Genomic DNA, 21,829 nt, shown 5'->3' on the forward strand with positions numbered 1-21,829 from the left:
TAGAAAAAGAAGCATAGATTGAAACTTTAAACTCCCAAATTGAAGCATTAAAACATTCAACTTCCGTTTTACTACAACTACCCAAACTACTGCTCCTCCAGGTTCATCAACCAACTGAAAAGAGTTATAAGACCATCAATATGAAACTTCAAAGCTTTTACCTTCTTACTTTCATTTTCATGTGTTTCTATATAATGGACATCAAAGGTAAAGTTCTTACATTCAGTATGTTCTCCATTCTCCTTTCTAATAATTCGGCTATTTGGTTTAATGTATAGCATATAATTCTGACACAAATTTGGATTTGATTCTTTGCAGTTGTAGAATTTGGGTAGAGGATTCAAATGGTAATCGCATAGCTGGTGACAAAAACTACCATGATTGTAGTTACAATTCCTATGGCTCAAATTATCATGAAACCCTTAATTTCTCAGATCAAACATACACGGTTTATGCTAAAGTTGAAGCTAGTTTCGAGAAAACGAAAAAACGAGGACCTTATAATGGAAATACCTGTTTCCATATACATGGCAATGTTGATCATTGGGAATTTGACGAAACATCTTGTTAATTGTTTATTTGGCTATTATCCCAGTATGTTGAAGATGTGAACCAATTAAATCAGTTTCTCTAGTTCCTATTATGATATATGTCTATTTATTATTTTAATTTATTATATTCATATTATTTGACACACAACAAATTTTTTGAGAGATTTTTTTCATCAAAAGTAGAATCTTGATTTATAATGATTCCATTAGAAATTTAGTTATTTTTTTTTTAGTTTATGGAAATGATTTCCTAAAAGTCCCAATTACTAGGACCGAAAAAATTTTGTAATAAAATAAATAAATAAGTTAATTAAAACCAATTCATTTATCTACATGACTAGATATTAAAATACGGAGTATATTCACATTTGATATTTTTTTGCATTTTGATAGTCATTCGATTCTCAATAAAAAATTTATTACATGAAGAGATATAAACATATTACGGATTTTCTCATAATATTTAATAGTAATCATATTGTTATTGTGACTTTGACTTTATAAAGCTTAATATTAAAAAGAGAATCATCTCGACCATTCTTACTTGAATCGCTCTAAAAACTCGAAAACGGAAAATTATTGTGGTATATACGCCGATAAAAATTAAAATTTTTTAATATATGTGCATACATAATGTGAAAAGTTTGTATATTATTTAAACTTCTAGAATCATGTTCTCAAATAAAATATTTTTTTCTTTTCATTTCAACATCCATTTTAATGAATTATTATGATTTATTATTGATTAATAATTTGGAATCTGCAAAGGAAGTTCTGGTCTTATTATAAAGTTCAGAATATATTTCGTATCTTGCAAAACTGTCTCATAAAAAAAAAATCAAAAATAAAATAACAAAATAAAAAAAAAATAAATGAAAATAATAATGATAATAATAACTGTTGTTATTAGTGCTTCGATCCGGATGAAATCCGTCATCCGGATTACACAAAAAAAAAATCCGGATTATATCCGGTTTGATCCAGATTGAAATCCGGGTCAGAAATCCGAGTGAAATCCGGAATCCGGATCAGATTTCATATATAAAATTTTTTAGATTGCATATATTAGAGATAATGGTACTTATTAATACAATTTGGTAGGTTTTTTTAAATTTTGTAGCCTTTTTTCCGATTCGATTATTGAATTTGAATTAGCTTATTTTATCGTAATTTGGGCCGGCACTATTAATTTGGCTTGAGTTACAAATTTTATTCAAATTTTGATAAAATCAGGCTTAAAAAACAATATCGCTTCTTAAATTATGATTTTACTTAATAAGATTAATAAAAATGTAAAAATAATTTTCACTTTAATTATATTAAATAAATTAATAATAAATAAATAATTTTTTACTAATCATCAATTTATCGTTGTTCATGACAAAATTTATATATTACAAAATTATTTATCAGTTGCGAAACTAATAGACTATTTATTTATTACAAAATCTATAAAAAATATTAGAAAAAATTTTTTTTTTCTATCCGGATTCTGGATGAATCCAGATATTTTTCATCCGGATCAAAATCCAGATCAAAACCGGATATCCAGATGAAAAAAAAATCCAGATTCATCCGGATTCATCCGGATGGACTAGAGACGGATCGAAGCACCAGTTGTTATTGCTTCATCTGCATCATGTGAACTAGAAAAAAAGAGGACGGTATAAACGTCGGATTCGTACCAAAAGAAAGAATCTTTATATTATGGTTTAAACTTTTTTTCTTGCTTTGTGAATTTTATATTTAAAATTTTTTTTGTTTTGAAATTGCGGTAGAAGTTTCAATACTTCTTTCTCTAAAAAAACTACTATAACAAAAATTTCAAAATAAAAAAAATTTTTTTTTTTTGTAACAGTTTCTTCATTTTATGAGAGTAGCGGTTTCTTAGCATACTAAACAGATAATACAGATAATATACTTTCTTTTCTAAGAAATGCTTTATTTGAAATTTAGATATAAGTTTTGTGTAAATATTTGTTTTACAATAAAGTAATGTATTTTCTTTTTTTCTTATTTATGAACAAAATTCAAACGAGAGGGACTGCTTATTAGTTAAATTCAATGGTAATGTTTTGTTAGGAGTTTAAAACAAATTAAATTTTCTTTCTCTTTTTCTATATTTGAAATAGTTCTATATAAAATTTAGTGGGTAGAGTTATTATTTTATTTTACATTTTACTTTTCTATCGCAAAGTTCAGGAGGAATAACTTGGTTAAGGTTGAAAAGATTTAAGAGAAAAATATAACAATGCAGCAGAAAATGAAAATTAAGAAACACTACTCTATATCAATATAATTTAAGCAACTGTTACGAATTGGAAAAAAAATTGAAGAATTATTTGACAAATTATTCAAATTAAAATTTTTTTTATTAGTTTATTTAGGGTCATATTTATTGTAGTTTTGAAATAAATTTTTTTTTTTTATAATTAATTACATTATTATTTTTTTTATATAAACATTATAAAGCTTTTATTTAAAAATATATGTAATGTATAAGTAAATATAATAATAATAATAAATGAGGATATCATCTACAGGAGATAGAGTCTTGACGAATCACAGCCACAGTTTAAGAAATGCAATTGCTTGATCTTAAATCTGCTTTTTTTTTGAAAATTAATGAATAATTAAAAAAAAACATGTTTTGATGATGATTACTTAACTGCATAGTAACAAAGCACAGATTTCTGCAAAGAAATTAATAAAGTAATTTGCAAATTATATTTTTTGATTATAATTATTAGTCAGAAGCACCCTGTTATGTTAAATTTTTACTTGTTATTAATCATAATTAGTTTTAGTCTAATAGCAAGTTCCAGATTGCAGATCTGATAATACTAATGTGTTCAGTTACAATAAATGACCACTTCTCAAATGACATATGACCTGTTATTTGATACAAACCATGTAATAAGATGTCAAACAACCAAAATAAAATAACAAATGATTATGAAATAAGGACAACAAATCCTTTAAATGGTCAAATAACCGCAGAATATAAGTAATTGACTTTTTTTAATATTATAACCGTCATAGTGAATCACTAAAAATTTCTGATTATCAACGTACAGATATATGTCAACGTAAATCTCCCTCTCTTCTTCATTCTACCTCTAAAAATGTCTTTATCTATGTCTTTACCTAATTTAAATTCAGACATTCTTCTTGAGATTGTCAGGGAGTTAAAAGATAATAGAGGTAGTTTATTCAACTTCCTTTTTGCAAATAAATTTTTCTGTGAAATCGCTGTATCAGTTCTTTGGAGTAATCCATTTAGATATAAGGTCGGTAGTTATTCAATCATACAAACTTATATTAAACTTTTTAATGAAGAGGAACAGAATGAAATCAAAGAAACCCTTGATAAATCCTTTAAATTTAATAATGAACGAGAAAAACAACTTCATTTTCAATATGGAAAATATTTAAAAGTTTTTAAGCTTGAAGAAATAAAGGATGCAATAAAATTATGGTGTATTCGACTAAAGAATCGACGACGAGATTATGATATAGATTATGAAAAATATATCATGAAATCAATTATGAGACAATGTCAAACATTAGATTGCTTGGAATTGAATGTAAGTTATGTGAATGAAGATTTATTAAAAATTATGCAAGATAAAATTAAGGATTTGAAATATTTTGTAGTACATTATAGTAAATATGGTAATGAGAACCAAAATATTTTTGGTTATTTAAAAAATCACAGTAAAAATATTTCAAGTTTAATAATAGAAAATATGTGTGATGATGAAATTGCTAAAAAAGAATTGATTTCTTTTATTGAATTACAAAATGATCTAGATGAATTCATTCTTAATCATATGAAAAAAAATTATGAGTATAAAAATCTTATCATAAGCACATTAGAATTTCAAGCTAATAATTTAACTAAGGTGATAATAATTGAAGTAGATTTTAGCGACATATCATTTGATATTATTGATAAGTGTATTAATTTAAAATTATTAGTATTAAGATCTAACAAAGGGTTAAAATCTAATGAGATGGATTTATATACTTCATTTAAAAATCTTAAAGTATTGGATTTAAGTTATAATGATTGGCCATCTGAAGTAACTATTTTGATTATTAAAAAAGCAGGAAAGAGTTTAACTTCTTTGACAATTGGAGAAAATAATATTAAGCAAGCAATTAATGATGATACTTTAACTGCTTTGGCAGAATCTTGCCCAAATATTTATTCATTATCAATTTCCAAAACTTCTAGAGAAAGCATTGAAATGGTTCTATCATATCTTAAATATTTAAAATTAGTTACTTTACAATTATTTCAAACTGAAAATGAAGGAACAATTATGAAATCTAAAGTTCTGTTGAATTACATAAAAAATGAAAATTCTCTATTTAAATTGGGATTAGGTAGAAATGACAAGTATTGGGATAGTTATAATAATGTACGTAAAAATTTTGAAAAATTTTTGAAAGAGCATAATGTTAGAATTATTGCATATAAACCAAAATATAAGATCAGATTATAAAGTTATGGATTATTACATTTACTTACTATTTCATATTGTACGAGAATAAATTGTTAGTCAATGATTTAACTATGCTTTTTTATTGTTGAAAGAAATAAAATCCATATTGAAATAAAGCATACAGTATTTACTATATTTGTAGTTTGCAATATAAAGAAATAAAATTAAGCTATTCTATATAGAAAAATTTTAAAAATCTATTAATAATCATTACAACATTTTCGTACAATCTAAATTTTATTTATATTCAATGTTTTTATGGAAATTTAACTATTAAATTTGGTAATACAATTTAACAAAATACCAGTTATCCTGTTGATGATGCCGAAGCAAATGGTTTAGTAAGGCGATGATTTCTAAGTCTCTTCATTATTAAAAAAAAAATTTATTTACGTAAATTAGACAAAAAAATTATCGGATTTTTTTTTAAAAAAAAAACGCGTAAAGTAAAGATATGTTGCATTACTATAATTTATAAATAAAAATCTGCAAATTGCTAATTTTGGTATTGGAAGAATTGGAAGCTTCCATTGGTCATTGGAAGCCTCCAATAACTATGTCCAACGTTCCAAAAAATTTGATTGGAAGTTTTCAATGCCCATAGAACAATGGAAGTTCGGAATCTTCCAATACTTCCAATCTTTCCAAAAGAACTTCCAATGCCCATCACTGTATAGGTGATAAAAATAATAAAATTGATTTCTTTTTAGGTAACGTAAACATGTACTGTACTGTTTCTATACATAGTATGTATGGTGGTCGATTTATGGTATACATTTGTGTAACTATTTTACATTTGAATTTTAATAGTACTTTTAATGAATCCTTATCCTAACGAAAATAGAATGGATAACGTCAAAATAAACCATGATGATGAAGATCGAAAGAAGTAGTTGTAAAATGTTGATTTTTCACCATATTCACCCGTAAAAATATGGATTAAATATTTAATTTGATTTATTTCATGATTTTTGTTTCTCTAAAAAGTTTTATTTTTACTCCAATACTACTAATACCTAATTTCACAAAATCACTATCAAGATAAGATTTGAATATCCAAAACATCTATAGATCATTTTTCTAAAAAGCAGGTATTCTTTTGGCTTCCATTTATATTATCCAAATTCTCCGAAAGCTCTTGATAGTTGGAATAAGTTTACTACCAGATGATGGAAAAATTGTAGAAGATTGAGAACTGAAATTAAAAATTGGTTGAGATTGTGTGGAGAGATAATTGTAAAATGGTAAAGATAAGATAAAAAAAAATTTTTTGGTTGTTGTGCTGGTTTCTAGGAGGTTTATTGTTTATCGTAGATTTATTATTAAACATGATAGAAAAGGACTCATTAATTTACCTCCTTCTGTCAATTTATGAATTATTTTTTTCATGATTTGATAGATGTGAGAATTTTTTTTCGAATGGGATTTATGAAATTCAGTTAAAAATCTATCATGTCCGTTAATTATTGAATTACAGAACCTGCTTCCTTTCTTAACCTATAGTTAACAATATAATCATCATATCCTACCTACTCATCCAATTTGATTTTGTATTAAAAGGTTAATTCTTTCTTAAAATTTTTAAAAATAGTTTGACTAATATTTTCCCATTTTGCTGCACTACTTTACCAGAAATTTCCTTTAGACTTATAATTAAACAAGAAAGAGAAAGTTACTTTGAATTTCTTAACATCCAAATCATCATCAATTTTTGTACCTGTTTCTTCATCTGTAACTACTGTATCTTCGTCAAATGGCTCGTCCATACTAGTATTTTCTTTATTCAATTCTTCTAATATTTCTATTTTGTCTTCATCATTATATGATGATATTTCATCAGCTTCTTTGATAAAAATTGTATGGTATAATCAAAGATCATTACAAAAGGAATGACTGTTGCTTTGTACTTAGTACCTTAATTTTCATAGTGTACGAACTTTGTCTATTTTTTTCCACGCTCCCACTTCCCAGTTAACCCAATTATAGAAACCATTTTACGCCAAGTTTACCACTGATTTTTTTTTTAAACCAAATTGACAAGTTGCTTAATTAATTTGATGAGAAAAAATTAAATAAATTGTGAATTTTCAACATAAAGAAAAAGGAAAATCTTTAAAACGATTTTGGTAAATATGAATTTAAATAATGATTATACCATAAAAGGTTATTCTAGTTCGAATTGAAATTAGCTTCGCCTTTTTTATAATGGAGATGAAAACATCCAATACAGTATACTTTAATTAACAACATAGATAACATAGGAATATCTAATACGAATTTAAACACCTTTCACATTAATGACAACTTTTATGACTCAAAATAATACATTTGCATTTACCAAATGATGCACGTATCTATCCATCGGTGAACATTCGACCATTAAATCGTGACATTATTCCCGAATTTCAATTTTATGTCATTATAATGTAAGGACTCAAATTTATTTGAATATGACTATTTGTGAATATTTCTGATAATATGCAAAATATGGAATAGATTAATCCTTGACCAACCACGTGCAAAACTTAAGAATCATTTTATCTTCTTGAATTTAGTTTACAATTATTTTGATTTATTTCTTTAGAAAAAGTTATATTTGTTACTATTTCATTTATTTATATTTTTACAACTACTAGGACATTTTTTTTTACGATTCAATGGCATCTACCAATTATATTATTACACTATCATGTGAATAATAATTATCAATTTGCCACTACTTATTATGCTCTATAAAGGTTAAAGAAGGGTTTATGATAATAACTTATATGGCATAATATGAAGATTTAAACTCAAAACTCAAAAGTACTTTCACTACTTAATTTACTTGGATCAATTTTTGTAATATGAAATGAATTTAAAATAAATGGATAAAAAAATAACATTTTATCCTATTAACGGTAAGACTAAAAAGCAAAATTCGCATTTCTTAATCACACAATCAATCAACGTTACATTGTTAACTTCATAAGTTATGTATTTGAGCTTAAAGTATCAAAGAGAATGTCATTTTAAATTATTTGATATAATAAAGATATCATACCTGAATATCTAATTGTATAAATACTCTTATATCGGCGTAACTTTACATTAAATAAAACGAAAACATTTAATTTATGTCTAAGGATTTATCTTTTGTCTTAAACTACATATAATCAATACGAATTTTAAAATTACAACCTCTTTAAACGAAATTAAACGAAATTAATGAAGAAAATCGATCATTGAAAATATAATTAAAAAATATGAAATTTACATATGAATATACAATAAATAAGAGGAGTAGCTAAAATAAATTATTAATCTAGCACTTATTAATCTAAATCCATATAACATTATCATTCAACAGGAATCGAAGTTCAAGTATTTCTTGTTTGGTAGAAGTTCCAATTTCATTAACTGGAAAAGCGAGTTGATGCATTTTTTCAGATACGCCGTTTTCATTTTTTATCTTCAATTATATCTTCCTTACTTCATTTCTTTTACCTTTAATTAATCGATCATTACGAATTCTATCAGAGTTCCAAACATTTTTAATACTGTTTCGCGAGCGTAACTTACTAAATTTTTTACTTCGCCTCGTATTAATTAGCACATAGTGTGACCAAGTTTCCACAAAAAAATAATCGCAATGTATAAAGTACACCCATGAAATAATTTTAATAATTGTGACACGACAATTACATAATCATTCGATAGGTATCCAAAACATATTAGTAATATTGAGCAATCATATATTTTAATATGGTTACCATTAATGATTTATTATGTAATATACTTTTTTTTACTTTTCATTTATTTCGTCATATCAAAATAAGTATAAATATTCCTTCTTGAATATACCTTCTCAAGTGAATATACCTTCTCGTGACAAGTAATTTCTCAAATATTAACCATTTCTAAACTATTTTAACAATTATCTATTTTAATAAGGAAAATCTTGATTTTTCTAAGTTTACATTGTAAATTAACTATTTATGAACAATAATTTATATTAATGGTATTAGAGGAAATGAATGTATCAATTACTATTATAAGAATTCTTAATAATAAGTACTTGATGAATTTTTGCTAAAAGCAATAAAATTTTGATATTAAAGACTAGGGGAGGTTTTTCTAACAACATTAGAGAAAGCTGTTTTTGTAAAGCTGAGAACTTTCTAAAAAAAAAACAATAAAAATTATGAAAATTGACTTTGAAATAATAAAATTTTGGATTTTTAAAATTTCTCTTATAGTACGTATAGATCCTTGTATCAATTCCAAAGAAACTAGTATCGCTTCTATTTCTTATTTTGAATGCAACGTAAATACCAAAATTCATAATTTCTAAATTTTGACCACTGCCTTTAATCATAAAATTATCTACAGAAAATTAATGATAAATTAAAAGAAAATAAATCAAAAGAAAAATTTTTTAATATAATACTTAAACAACTTTTATTTGATAATGGTATTAAATTACCCTCAACAATTCTTTTAAAACCACCTTCATTTAATTATATTATTTATTGTAAATTTCTGAAATCTAAACTTATTAAAGAAATTATAGAAATGGTATCTGGTGAAATATTTATAACTGGAAGTTATGGAAAATACAAATATTTAGAACAAGAGTTATACAAATTATACATTAGTCAATGTAATGATATTAAAGGATTATAATGGAGAACCTTACAACCTTTATTATCATTCCCAGGAGCCTCAACATGTTTTTCTCAACTTCATGGTTTGAGTATTGAAATTGATAAAGTTGATACTGATTTGCTTTATAAGATGTCACAACTTTGTAAAGATTTAACGTATTAATTATTCATGATTATCCTCAAGAAAAAATTTCTGGATTAATCTCTTTAGTTGATGTACAAAGAAAGTTAAAAAGTGTATCATTCGAATTTCATATTAAGAAAGGCCCTACTTGTAAAGAATTAAGCGAAGCATTAGCAAGGAAAGGAAATACGATTAATAAACTTAATTTACGTTCAGTTAGAATTATTCCGCCTTCATTCTTAACATCACTAAAAAAATAACAATTTATAGTGATTATGATAGTGATGAAGATACTAAAGAAGAATTTCAAAATTATCTATTTCAAATTCTTTCTTTGTCTTAATGGATTATCATGTTTTAAAGAATCTGCAACTTTAGTTGAAAAAACAAGAGGAGATATTTCACAAGTCAATATTTATACTGTTGCTGAAAATACAGGAATATTTATTAAAGCAATAGCTAATAATTGTTCAAATATTGAACAATTATCAACATATCTTGTACCTGAAGATTTCGATTATGTTAAATCATTGTTATTGAATTGTAAAAATTTAATATATTTAGGATTAAACAGTTTAGATTATTTACGAATATGAATGATGAAAATGATAATATAGGTGATAATTTATTAGATATATTAACAAAATTTTCACCAAAGTCTTTTTTAATTGTAATTAGTGCAGGTTGTAAATATTCTGTTGATGCTTTTGAAAGATTTTTTAAAAGTTGTAGGAAACGAAAATTATATTTTTTTGGAATCACTTATAATAGTGATAATTTTGAAAATATTACATATAAACATGTAAACATTATAAAAAAATACATGGATGAAAAAGTGATTATCGAATTTTTCGGATCAATTTTGTGGGAAAATATTACAAAAAAAGATATGACAATAGGAAAATTTAGATACCGACAGATAGTTTGCATTTGTGAGTTTGTGCAATTTTTTTGTCATAGGTTGTATATTTAATCTGTTTATGATGTAACTGTTGATTTATCATGATAAACTCCACATTTAGTAATTGTTGTAATTATGTAAATATGATTGATTTATAAGAGCAGTTTTTATATTTAATATAAGCTAAATCTTTTATCTAGTAAAAATTATTTTTACAATATGTAAGAGAAAAAATAAGCGGGACGAATATTTTGATATAAGCCCATATTCCTTTTAAGCAACATTATACTTTTAAAGAGTTCTGGAGCAATACGAGTTCTCTTTACAGATATCAAATTACCTGCATTGCTAAATAATCTTTCAGAAGCCGTTGCCAATTTTGAAAGAATTGGAAATTGTTTGGCATGCAAATCCTACCAAGTAAAAGGGTCTCAGTAAGATTTATATTTCATAATTTTCGACCATCTTTTCTCATCATGGGTAGATATGTACCGCATGTTATTCTATCATTACTGGGTTTACCATGCTTATTAAAATGACCATTTCAGTACCAATCACTCACATCTTAATGGCGATAATGGTTACTTCACATTAAACGAATGATTTTTTTCATAATTTTCATTATCCAAAAATGTTTATAATACTAAAAATCACATGATAGACTATAAATTATTCAACATACTGAACATAGAATAGATGTAAAAACCCATAGTAATTTTAGTATGTATTATTTATTAGAATTTAAGTATACTTTAATAAAACAAAATGCAAATAAAATAATATTCATCTGCTATGGATATTTTAAAAGTATTTTAAACTATGACAATTTTATAAAATTATCTATTTTTATTTTTTTTAAATGTTTGCGCTCGACCTATTCTTAAACCATTATAATGCTTATGTAAAAAATCAAAATAAAATTAGAAATTAAATGTTAATCTGCAAGTTTGTTTTATTACTTTATAATGTACTTCATGATGTCACTTATACATACCTAAATTGGGAGAGTGTGTAAATTATATGAAGTTAAATTTTTTTAGTCGATTATCTAAAATTTTATTCTTTTTTTTTTGTTACCAGAATTTTTGTGTGTTCTACCCTTTAATTTTCTTTAAGTGTTCGTTATTTTAATACATTACTTATAGTTTTATATTTTTTACTCATGGCTCCAGTTGTTTTAAAGTATAATAGGACATAAACATAAAATTTATTTCTTTGATTGTATTGTATGCTGAATTATTATATAAAGGGAATTAAAAATAAATTATTCAAATATAAAACTTACGAAAAATCTAATAAATGTCACAGAAAAATGTGCAATAAATATTAGTATTGTCGCATAACTAAATCCTATCAATCTTCACTTCTGCATTACTATTTAATAATTTTCCTCTTTGAAGGAATTAATAGATGATCATTTAGAAATGATTGTCTACTCGTGTAAATGGCTTGGATTAGGTATTTAGCGAGCGCAGAACCAAGCTTTTCTGATTTTAATAATTTCCATTCTTTGCTTTATTGAATATTTCATTATCTTTATTTTGAAAGATCAACTACTGCAAGCACTACAGAATTTTATTTGTTGGCCTTTTTTGGAATCAGGATCTCAACAAATTTTCATTTAATTTACATAACTTTCTGGTTTATCTTCAGTAATTTCAGATCATTTTTCATCAAGAATTTCAAAATGAGATTAATATCATGTTCAAAATTAGCAAATGGCTTACAGCCTGTTGCAATTTCCCACATAATCATTCTCATACTATAAACATCAGATTCTTTAGAAAATGAAGACCCTTTAGACATTTCTGGTGCAATGTATATAATATGTTACCATTATAAATATCTTATATGTGAATTAGAAATCATCATAAGTATTTATAATAAAAATACATTAATATAAACAACCTTCTGAAAATTTCCATAAAATAATTTATTCCACGTAATTTTTCACCTAATTTAAGATTATTAAACACCATGAATTCTAATAATATGATATATATTGATTTGATTTTAGTAACTAAAATTCAATAACAAGAATTTTGAATTAAATCATTTTATTAAATGAATAATATAAGTATTTAAAAATATGAATATTTACTAACTCATCTAAAAATATTTCTAGTATATTGAGAATACAATTATTTGAACCTAATTTGTACCGATATATGATGTCATTTCCTTTACACTTGAAAATTGAGAATATGTTTATAGATCTAAAGATTTAACCAGGTGATATTATTATGAAATAATCTTTTGTAGATTAAATGAAAATATATCTTCAAAAGTGTAATACGTCAGTTGTATTTACTAATATTAAAAATCATATTATTTTTATACTTTGTAAGAAAATCTAATTATTTTTTGTTTACTAATTGTAATCATAATATATAATATTTATTATTACATTTTTACAACAAATTGAATTACTCATATAGCCAACTAAATTATAATTGCTTAAATCATCTTACGTCTAAATTACAGAAAAAGAAATTGGTCAAGATTTTAAAATTTGAAACAGTATTTTAAATTTTCTCAATTGAATTTATTTAATTGCAAAGAAAGGAAAATTTTATTGACTCGATTAAAATTATGTGAAATGATTGTTTTTAATCAATTTTAAATTTTGTAACGTCAAAAAACCTTTTTGCCAATAACATATGATTAGGTAAATATAACCCTAACATGCATAGTTTATCAAACATATATTATTAAGAAATTAAACATATAACATAAACTAAAAGAAATCAAATGTAATACAAAGTTTATGTTTTAACATATGGTAAATATAAGTAGCAAGAGATGAGCTATATAGAAAATAATCTGTTAAAATATTCAATTTAATGTTAACACCTACTATTTGACAATTAATTGGAAGTCACAAACTATACTAGGTAAACAGAAACAGTTGAAGTCGAAGTCTGTCGCTTATTATGATTCTCCGTAAATATTGTAAATATAAATCACGTATTACAAATAAATTATAAGTATTACAAAAAATTGTTTTTGTAAAAAGGGGATACAAATATAAAGGGGAATAATGAGCAGGGGAAGTTTTATTCAAGAAAGGGAATTATGATATAAGTGAATAGAAGGAAGAGAAGGAAAATTGTATGAGTTACTAAAAAAAATAAAATTTAAAATAGAATATACCTTCATGCATTAACTAAAATTAGGCCTTATAAAAAATTTTATCCATTATTTCTGTAAAAACTCTGTAAAAATGAGCCTTTTACGGATCCATTCACGGAAAATGTAAATAATTCGATAAATTCCGTCATATACAGTATATAAGGTTATTAATTCCAGAAATATTAGCCTTTACGGAAAAATGATGGAATATAAACACTGATTGACTTTATTTATAGGGAGAAATTCTGGATTATTAATTTTCGGACTATATTTTTTATGATGCATCATGATTGTTTACATTATTAAAATTATACTGTTAAACAAGGACTTACTCATAATCCTACCTTATTTGTTAGTAGAAATAGAACTATTTGTCCACTAAATTTTTTGGAGAAAAATGCTGATAAGAATGTTTCTTATAATCTTAATGTGAGAAAATAAACAAGTTTAATTTTGTATCTTTCTTTTATGTTTACAACGGATAGAACTACATGATTATGAATCACACCCCATTTTTCTTTTCTTTTTTTTAGTAGGTATTTCGGGTACAGTATTTTTTCAGTTAGTGGAAACCTATTTGTCATACACCTTATTTGTCACAAGTGTAATTTCTTAATGCCGCAATGCTGGCCAAAACTACTCCGCTTTAAATTACCTATGGTTGGAATTTTTCATTGCAGATCAGTACATCGGAAATAATACGGAATTTTTTTGAACAAATGTAATATAATATGGCAGTATTAAATATTGATTGTCTTAATCTTATTTTTAACGAATTATGAAAAGATAAAGAAACTTTATATTCATGCCTTTTAGTTAATAAAAGGTGGTGTCTTTTAGTTGTTCCTATATTATGGGAAAAACATACATGGGATTTTTATCATGAAGCAGAAAAGAAGTTTTATAATAATCTCTATCATCATCATCAAAACAATTTTTAAGTGATAATAATATTAAATTACCTTAACAATTATTTCAAAACCATTAACATTTAATTATATTAGTTTTTGTAAAATTCTTGAATCTAGGACTATAGATGTATGGAATTATAATAAAAGTTTTATAGGATAAAAATTGAAAGATGATAAAAGAAAACTTTTAGAATAAGAAATTTACAAATTATTTGTTAAAGAATGTAAAAATATTAAAGAAATAGATTTATATACATCACAACCTTTATCATTATTTCTGGGAGCTTCAACATTCTTTTATAATGTTAATAAATTATCTATTACAATTAGTTATATATTACCTAACACACTTTATGAAATGGCAATTTTTGTATTTATTTAAATGAATTAATTATTCATAATTGTTCTCAAGATAATTCAGGATTAATTTCTTTAATTGATTCTCAAAAAAATCTAAAAATTGTATCAATTTATCCTGATAGTAAAGCGGAAACTTGTAAGGAGTTAGGAAAAGTATTGGGAAGAAAGGTGAATACAATAAATGATTTTAATTTATATTCCCAGTAAGAAAAATTGTATACTGAAAATATACTGAAAATATACTGAATTTTAATAATATATAAAGTTTAATAAATGTATTATTTAAGTATAATTTGGGTATATTTTTTATAAGTTAATTATATACATAATTAATACTGAAAATATGTTTAAATATATTGTTTTTGATATGGAAATAACTTACAAAACATCCTTAAATTTTGCCCGTTTAAGTATATTTTAAGTGTAAATATTTTATATTTATTTTATTATTAATTTCTACTTTAGTTTAAGTATAATAAACGGATATATTATATATTAAAAAGTATATTTGAATATATTAAAATGCATTTTCAGCATCAGGAAATTAAGTGCACGTGAAACAGTGCATTGTTTTATGTCAGCACAGATCAGCGTAAAATCACATGATTCTGTGAAGGCAACACAGAACAGTGCGTTAAATCAGCCTGTAACATTGCACAAAAAATTGCTACGAACAGTGCGATATTTTATTATTTTTATTTACTGCTTTACATAATAATATTATATTATTACATTATATCATAACAACTCAAATTATCTAAATAATAATATTATGCCAGTTTTACCACATTTTCCAAATTTTATTATTCGGCTTCTTGCGAAATTTCATTTTCGTCTAATTCACTATTATATTCACTATTAATTTCATTTTTTTATTAAGCTAAAATTTAAAATGTTTGATTAAAATAAGGAAAAAAATAAATATATAAAACAAAATACAAATTAATTTAATACTTTACATACCCATTTTTGTATAATAGAATCAGTATCCCATTTATCCATCCGTTCTTGTACTTTTGATGATGATATTTCAACCTGATCATATGATGGATCTAATAACATCCATGCAACTGTAATACCGAATTTAATGTTATTTTCATTTTGCAGCTCTTCTTTCATAAACACTTCTCGCAAAATATCTTCAATAAGTGAAGGAGAATTTGGTTCATTATCTATTTTATTCCACAAATTAGATCTTGCTTGTTTAACTTGTTCCGATTCTTTCCAAGATCTGACTTCCGTGGGACTGGCAAACTTGTTAAGTTTGTGAGAAATTAAGTTGAAAGTAGCGTAAACTGCATCTTTTATCTTGCGTACGTAAGAGCTCCTATAATTACGAAAATATTCCAATGTCTATAATATAGATATTAAAAATTGTAAATTGAATTTAGTTTTTATACATTAAAATTTTGATAAAATTTCTTACAATTGAATATCCAGCATTCCAGAAATTATCCCATCCACTTGAATCTACAATTTCTTGTAATTTTTTGGGATAATCAGTTTGAATTTTTGATTTGAAAGCACGTTCAATATCTGCATCTGACAGATTTTTATTTTCTTGAAACAATTGATGACAAGCTTCTGTCATTGGAACCTAAAAGAAATATTATAAAATAGTTATATTTATATCTAACTAAGATAAAAATTTTATATTATTACCTACATCCCACCACAAATGTTTTGTATCCTTTCTTTTCAAACGTTGCTTTACTTTTCCCTCCAGTTGATGTGCTTGATTATTAGTAGTTAATGATGGTTCTTTTGTTAAAACTGCAAGCACGTTTTGTAGGAGTTTATGATTTTCATAAATATCACTTTTTAACTCTGCATATTTTTCCTGCAAAGTTTCAATTGTCATACGTTGCTTCAGCTGCTCTTTGAGGATTTTTTCAAGAATAGAATGAGTATTTGCATCAAGTTTAACACCTAAATTAAAAAAAATAAATATAAAATTATAATTTGACGTAATATTTATCAAAAATAACTGCTTACATTTAGATGGTAAATTACTAAGTTCATGCAATTTTTTACGCTTAAGCTGTGCATCTTTAATTGTAAATACAGTTTAGATAATCAAAATGATACTATATATAGAAAAAATTTTGTAACACTCACTTGTCCTTTCGGTTAGATGAGATGTTGATAAATCAGGTGTATCAGATTCACTGTTTATCGATTCTCTTTGATTTTCGCTAAATATTAATAAATTTCATTATTAGATATAATTTTAATGTTATAAACCCCTTACAAAATGCATATACCTTTTATTAGTATTATTAATCATAGAATCGTTCAAATCATTACTATCAGATACAATAGTTACAACCGGAAAATCTTGAGAAGTAGCTTGATGTTCAATATGTTCTTTTGATAATGATATGTCTTGCGATATGGAAACTCGAGAATTTTTTTGTTTTTTATTTTCTTTCAAATCATTCCTTCTTTTTTTTCTGTTTTGTACTTCATCAGTTTTACTTAATTCAACCTATAAAATTCACGTAATAAGGTATATATAATATACATTAATGTTAGAAATATCATAAAAAATATTAAATAATTCACTACAGTTGTTTTCTCATGAGAAGTTTTATTAGTTTTGAGTAATTCTCTAAGGGATATGGCATATTCACTATCTGTAGTAGTATTACAGTTTTTTCTCCTTCCTCGTCTTGATGACATTGTATTTAAAAAAAAGAAAAATGTTTGATCTTCTAAGATATGAAGATTATAATATTATGATGTGATTTGATCAATTGATCGTAATGCTAATATCATGATGTAATCCAACAAATTAATAATTTCAAAATCACAAGACTTAATTAATATATATATAATTAATTGAAGTTACCTAGGTAGATAAAATTTTTTGTATTTTTTGTATCTGATTTAATGATAAAAATCTATTGTATATTAAACAACAAAATTTTTTGTGCAGAATGTTTAACTGTCCATATCAGAATTGTAAAAGAACCTTTTCACGCCATGCTGCTCTTCGTGAACATACAAAATCTCATAAAGGTCAGGCCTATTGGGAAATATTAAACAGTGTTTCGGAAGATTCTTGTATAGAAAAAGTAGAGTGTTCCAGAGAATTTGTGATAACGGTAATTATAACAATGTGTACTTAAATTTTATACTTTTAATTAATATTGTATAACCTTTTGTATACTTTTTATAAAGGATAATGTAGATGAACGTGAATACAATGTAGATAACGATCATAATGTAGATGATGATAACAATGCCATTATGGAAATTGTAAATGAAGATGTTGTCAATGAAAATATTGCTGATGAAAGTGTTGTAGACAGAAGTGTCATAGATGAAAATATTATGGATAGAGGTATTATGGATGAAAGTGATAGTGATACTGATTTTGAAACATCTGAAACCATCATCGATATTGAGGAAGAGCCAGTTTATGATCATATTCATAACTACACTTTATATACTCCTGAACAAACTGATAAAATATCCTTAATTGATACAAGGTCTATTTCAAGTCGTAATATACCACAATTTCCTGATGCTGCATATTCTGAATTTATGGAGCTCATATCAACACATCACTTATCTAATTCAGCTGGAAATGATATATTGAAATGGTTTCGCAAACACCATCTCCGAGACGATATTTTTTACCAACAAATACAGTACAAGGTCGCGAATTTGTTAGTTCTATGGATATTAAACATTTATTATATCTCAAAACAAAAATATTAAAATATGAAGATGAAGAATATTTTCTTTATCATCGACCTATTTTTGAAGCTATCAAAGAACTATTATCTAATATCGATATCATAAATCATTGCCAATGGAATTGTTCACCGGATTATATTACCAATGAAAATGGACATCGTGAGCGTGTATATGGAGAGCAATGGTCTGGAATGTGGTGGGAAAACGCTCAAAAATCAATTGGGACAGGATTAAAAAAGGTCTTATCTATAATATTATATTCCGATGCAACTACATTAGACCATTTTGGCAAAAGTTCAGAACATCCTGTTTATTTATCATTAGGTAATATACCTAATTGGCGTAGAAACAAACGGGATGCTAAAGTCTTATTAGGAATTTTGCCTAAGCTGAAACCACTTCATAATCGTAAGGAAAATAAATCAGAATTTGCATCTGCTAAAAGGATGTTATATCAATATTGTTTTGATATTATGACTAAACCAATATATGAATGTGATGGATTAGATATTAAAACAGACAATCAAATAATTTGGGCATTTCCTTTTCTATCAGAATTTATAGGTGATCTGCCTGAAGATGCATCATTAACGTTAACTTACAGCTCATCTCGGAGTAGTCATCCTTGTCATATTTGTACTGTAACAATTGATGAATTAAATAATATTAATTTATCGCAATCTCAAATAGAACTAAGAACTCCCAATAATATGCAGGTTGTAATAAATAACAACCTTTGTCATGAATATTCTATTCATCCAATGCGAAATATCTTTTGGAAGTTCCCGTAAGAATATTTTATAAAAATTACTTTATCCAATATTTAACTTTAAATAACTTAAAATAATTTTATATCCATTTTATAATGAATTGAATATTTATAGTGCTGCAGTACCAGATCGCATGCACCATTGCGATCTTGGTTTATTCAATTATCAAGTTAATTTTGCTAGAAATTATATTCAATTATATTGTGGGAAAGATGGAATTGATGAATTTGATAAACGTTTGGCAAAGATCCCACGTTTTCCCGAGCTAAAGATTTTTAAGAGTGGTCTTGGTAATATTGCACATTTTACAGCAGCAGAATTTCGAAATATGATGAAACAATTGGTCTTTGTTATTGATGGTCTAATTGTTGCAAAACGCAAATCAAATTTAAGTTTATTTCAAGCAAAACAACATGATTCTAAGCTTGTAGATTTATTTGTATCCTGGAATAGAATATATATTTTTAGCCGTAAGGATACTTTTACAGATTCAGAACTTGATAACTTTCAGGTACATTATAAAATTTTAAAATATATAATTATAAGTATTTTATTAATATTCTTTGATCTATTATTTTAGAAAATGATTATTGATTGGGCAAATAAATTTATTAATTTATTTACACCAATTGCAGATACTGAAATGAAATACCCAAAACTACACAATTGGCAACATCACATTATTGATGCTATACAAAACTATGGTGCAATTAATGGTTTCACGACTGAAACTTATGAGTCGTTACATAAATTTTATATTAAAGCTCCATATAGAATGTCCAATCGGCGGGATGCAACTTCACAAATAATTAATTTGGTATAGTTCAATTATCATACCGTAACTATTAATTTATTATATAAAATTAATCAATCATTTATATCATATTAGGTGCGACATGATAGTATTTTAAATTATCTCCAAAAAATAACATCTCCACCTTCAATCAAGAAGCATCGTCAAATTAGAACATTAGGTGGAATTGAGGGCAGCTTTACATTAGATACCTTTAATGACTTTGTTGATGAATATAGAACTACTCACTTTTTAGCATTAGAAGCTGAAAAAGCATTTGAAGTATTAATTGACTCATTAAATCAATATTTTGATCTTATCGAAAATATTACTGATAAAGATGTTGAAGCAACAATTATTAAGTGGTATACTAGTGCATTTATTAGAGAAGTTGATACTATACGAGCTAAAAGCAATTATTACAATGCACCTACTTTTAGTGATATTGCAATTAATATGAACGAAGAGGAGGCTGAAAAATATAATACAATTGATGGAGTATGTTTTGCAAAGGTAAAAATAAGAATTATTATTTTGCATATTTTTATTTATTTATAAAAAAATTTTTTTATTGGATTTTAATGTTATTTGGATTAAAAATTCCCGGTCATGATGAACAAGAATTGGCATTAGTTCATTGGTATGATTTTAAATACAATGACTTACACCGCTTATTTAAATATGATTGTCCATACGTAAAACGTATTCCAATGTTTACTGTTATAGCAATTGAATCTATTATTGAACCTGTTCACATTATTCCATGTTTCAATAAAACAAATGAATATTTTGTAAATTATTTTATTTTTTAAATATAGTTCATCTATTTTTTGAGATTAGTTAGGTACTGTATATTTTTCTTTTTTGTATTTATTTCTTGTGTTTTATTTTCTTACTAACTTATTTTATTTCTTTTATTCTTTAACTTTATGGGTTTTGTTCTTTATGGAATTATGGTTTTCATCCTTTTGACCTTTTAAATTATTTTCGTTCTACCCTTTTTATTTTTGTTCTTAATCACCTTTCTATATATTTTCTTCCTTTTCGTTCCCTTTTCTTTTTTTTGTTCCAATTTTTCCTCTTTCGTTTCCTTTTTGTTTTTACTTTCTCATTTTATTTGGTATTTCTTTCTAGATTTAAAGACACGTCTAATATTAAGTTTGGAGAAAATAGAATTTCGTCCTTTTCATTCTTTAACCTTGGCATTTCGTTATTTTTATTCTTTTACTTGTTATTTTCATTCTTATCTTTGATGTTTTGCCCCTTTCATCTTTTTAACTTTGAAATTTCATTATTTTCATACTTAACATTGCGGTTTTTGTCTTTTTATCTTTAATATCAGGGGTTTTGTTTCTTTGTAAAATGTGACATGAATATAATAGAAGTATGGAAGTTATTTATGTTTCATATAATTATTTGGTAAAA

At 25.1% G+C, this 21,829-nt stretch overlaps 6 protein-coding genes across 6 annotated transcripts; 4 read left to right on the forward strand and 2 right to left on the reverse strand.

Annotated features, from left to right (window-relative positions):
* Positions 1–194: 194 nt before the first annotated feature.
* Positions 195–571, forward strand: OCT59_003547 (uncharacterized protein; the record flags this gene model as incomplete). Its single annotated transcript, XM_025330590.2, has 2 exons — positions 195–207; positions 279–571. 2 exons carry the CDS (start codon positions 195–197, stop codon positions 569–571), a joined length of 306 nt encoding a protein of 101 aa, XP_025172700.2.
* Positions 572–3,676: 3,105 nt separating this feature from the next.
* OCT59_003548 (uncharacterized protein) lies at positions 3,677–5,062 on the forward strand (the record flags this gene model as incomplete). Its single annotated transcript, XM_025311349.1, has 1 exon — positions 3,677–5,062. One exon carries the CDS (start codon positions 3,677–3,679, stop codon positions 5,060–5,062), a length of 1,386 nt encoding a protein of 461 aa, XP_025172699.1.
* Positions 5,063–6,687: 1,625 nt separating this feature from the next.
* OCT59_003549 (uncharacterized protein) lies at positions 6,688–6,988 on the reverse strand (the record flags this gene model as incomplete). Its single annotated transcript, XM_066145683.1, has 2 exons — positions 6,688–6,905; positions 6,970–6,988. 2 exons carry the CDS (start codon positions 6,986–6,988, stop codon positions 6,688–6,690), a joined length of 237 nt encoding a protein of 78 aa, XP_065996380.1.
* Positions 6,989–9,245: 2,257 nt separating this feature from the next.
* OCT59_003550 (uncharacterized protein) lies at positions 9,246–10,428 on the forward strand (the record flags this gene model as incomplete). The annotated part of the gene is made up of 3 exons (XM_066145684.1): positions 9,246–9,368; positions 9,434–9,698; positions 10,196–10,428. 3 exons carry the CDS (start codon positions 9,246–9,248, stop codon positions 10,426–10,428), a joined length of 621 nt encoding a protein of 206 aa, XP_065996381.1.
* A 5,650-nt stretch (positions 10,429–16,078) lies between these two features.
* On the reverse strand, positions 16,079–17,818 carry OCT59_003551 (uncharacterized protein; the record flags this gene model as incomplete). Its single annotated transcript, XM_066145685.1, has 7 exons — positions 16,079–16,489; positions 16,563–16,733; positions 16,803–17,065; positions 17,132–17,185; positions 17,255–17,331; positions 17,401–17,624; positions 17,702–17,818. 7 exons carry the CDS (start codon positions 17,816–17,818, stop codon positions 16,079–16,081), a joined length of 1,317 nt encoding a protein of 438 aa, XP_065996382.1.
* Positions 17,819–20,985: 3,167 nt separating this feature from the next.
* On the forward strand, positions 20,986–21,216 carry OCT59_003552 (uncharacterized protein; the record flags this gene model as incomplete). The annotated part of the gene is made up of 1 exon (XM_066145686.1): positions 20,986–21,216. One exon carries the CDS (start codon positions 20,986–20,988, stop codon positions 21,214–21,216), a length of 231 nt encoding a protein of 76 aa, XP_065996383.1.
* Positions 21,217–21,829: the final 613 nt, after the last annotated feature.

This window comes from Rhizophagus irregularis, chromosome 11, assembly GCF_026210795.1.
Source record: "Rhizophagus irregularis chromosome 11, complete sequence".
Lineage (NCBI taxonomy): Eukaryota > Fungi > Glomeromycota > Glomeromycetes > Glomerales > Glomeraceae > Rhizophagus > Rhizophagus irregularis.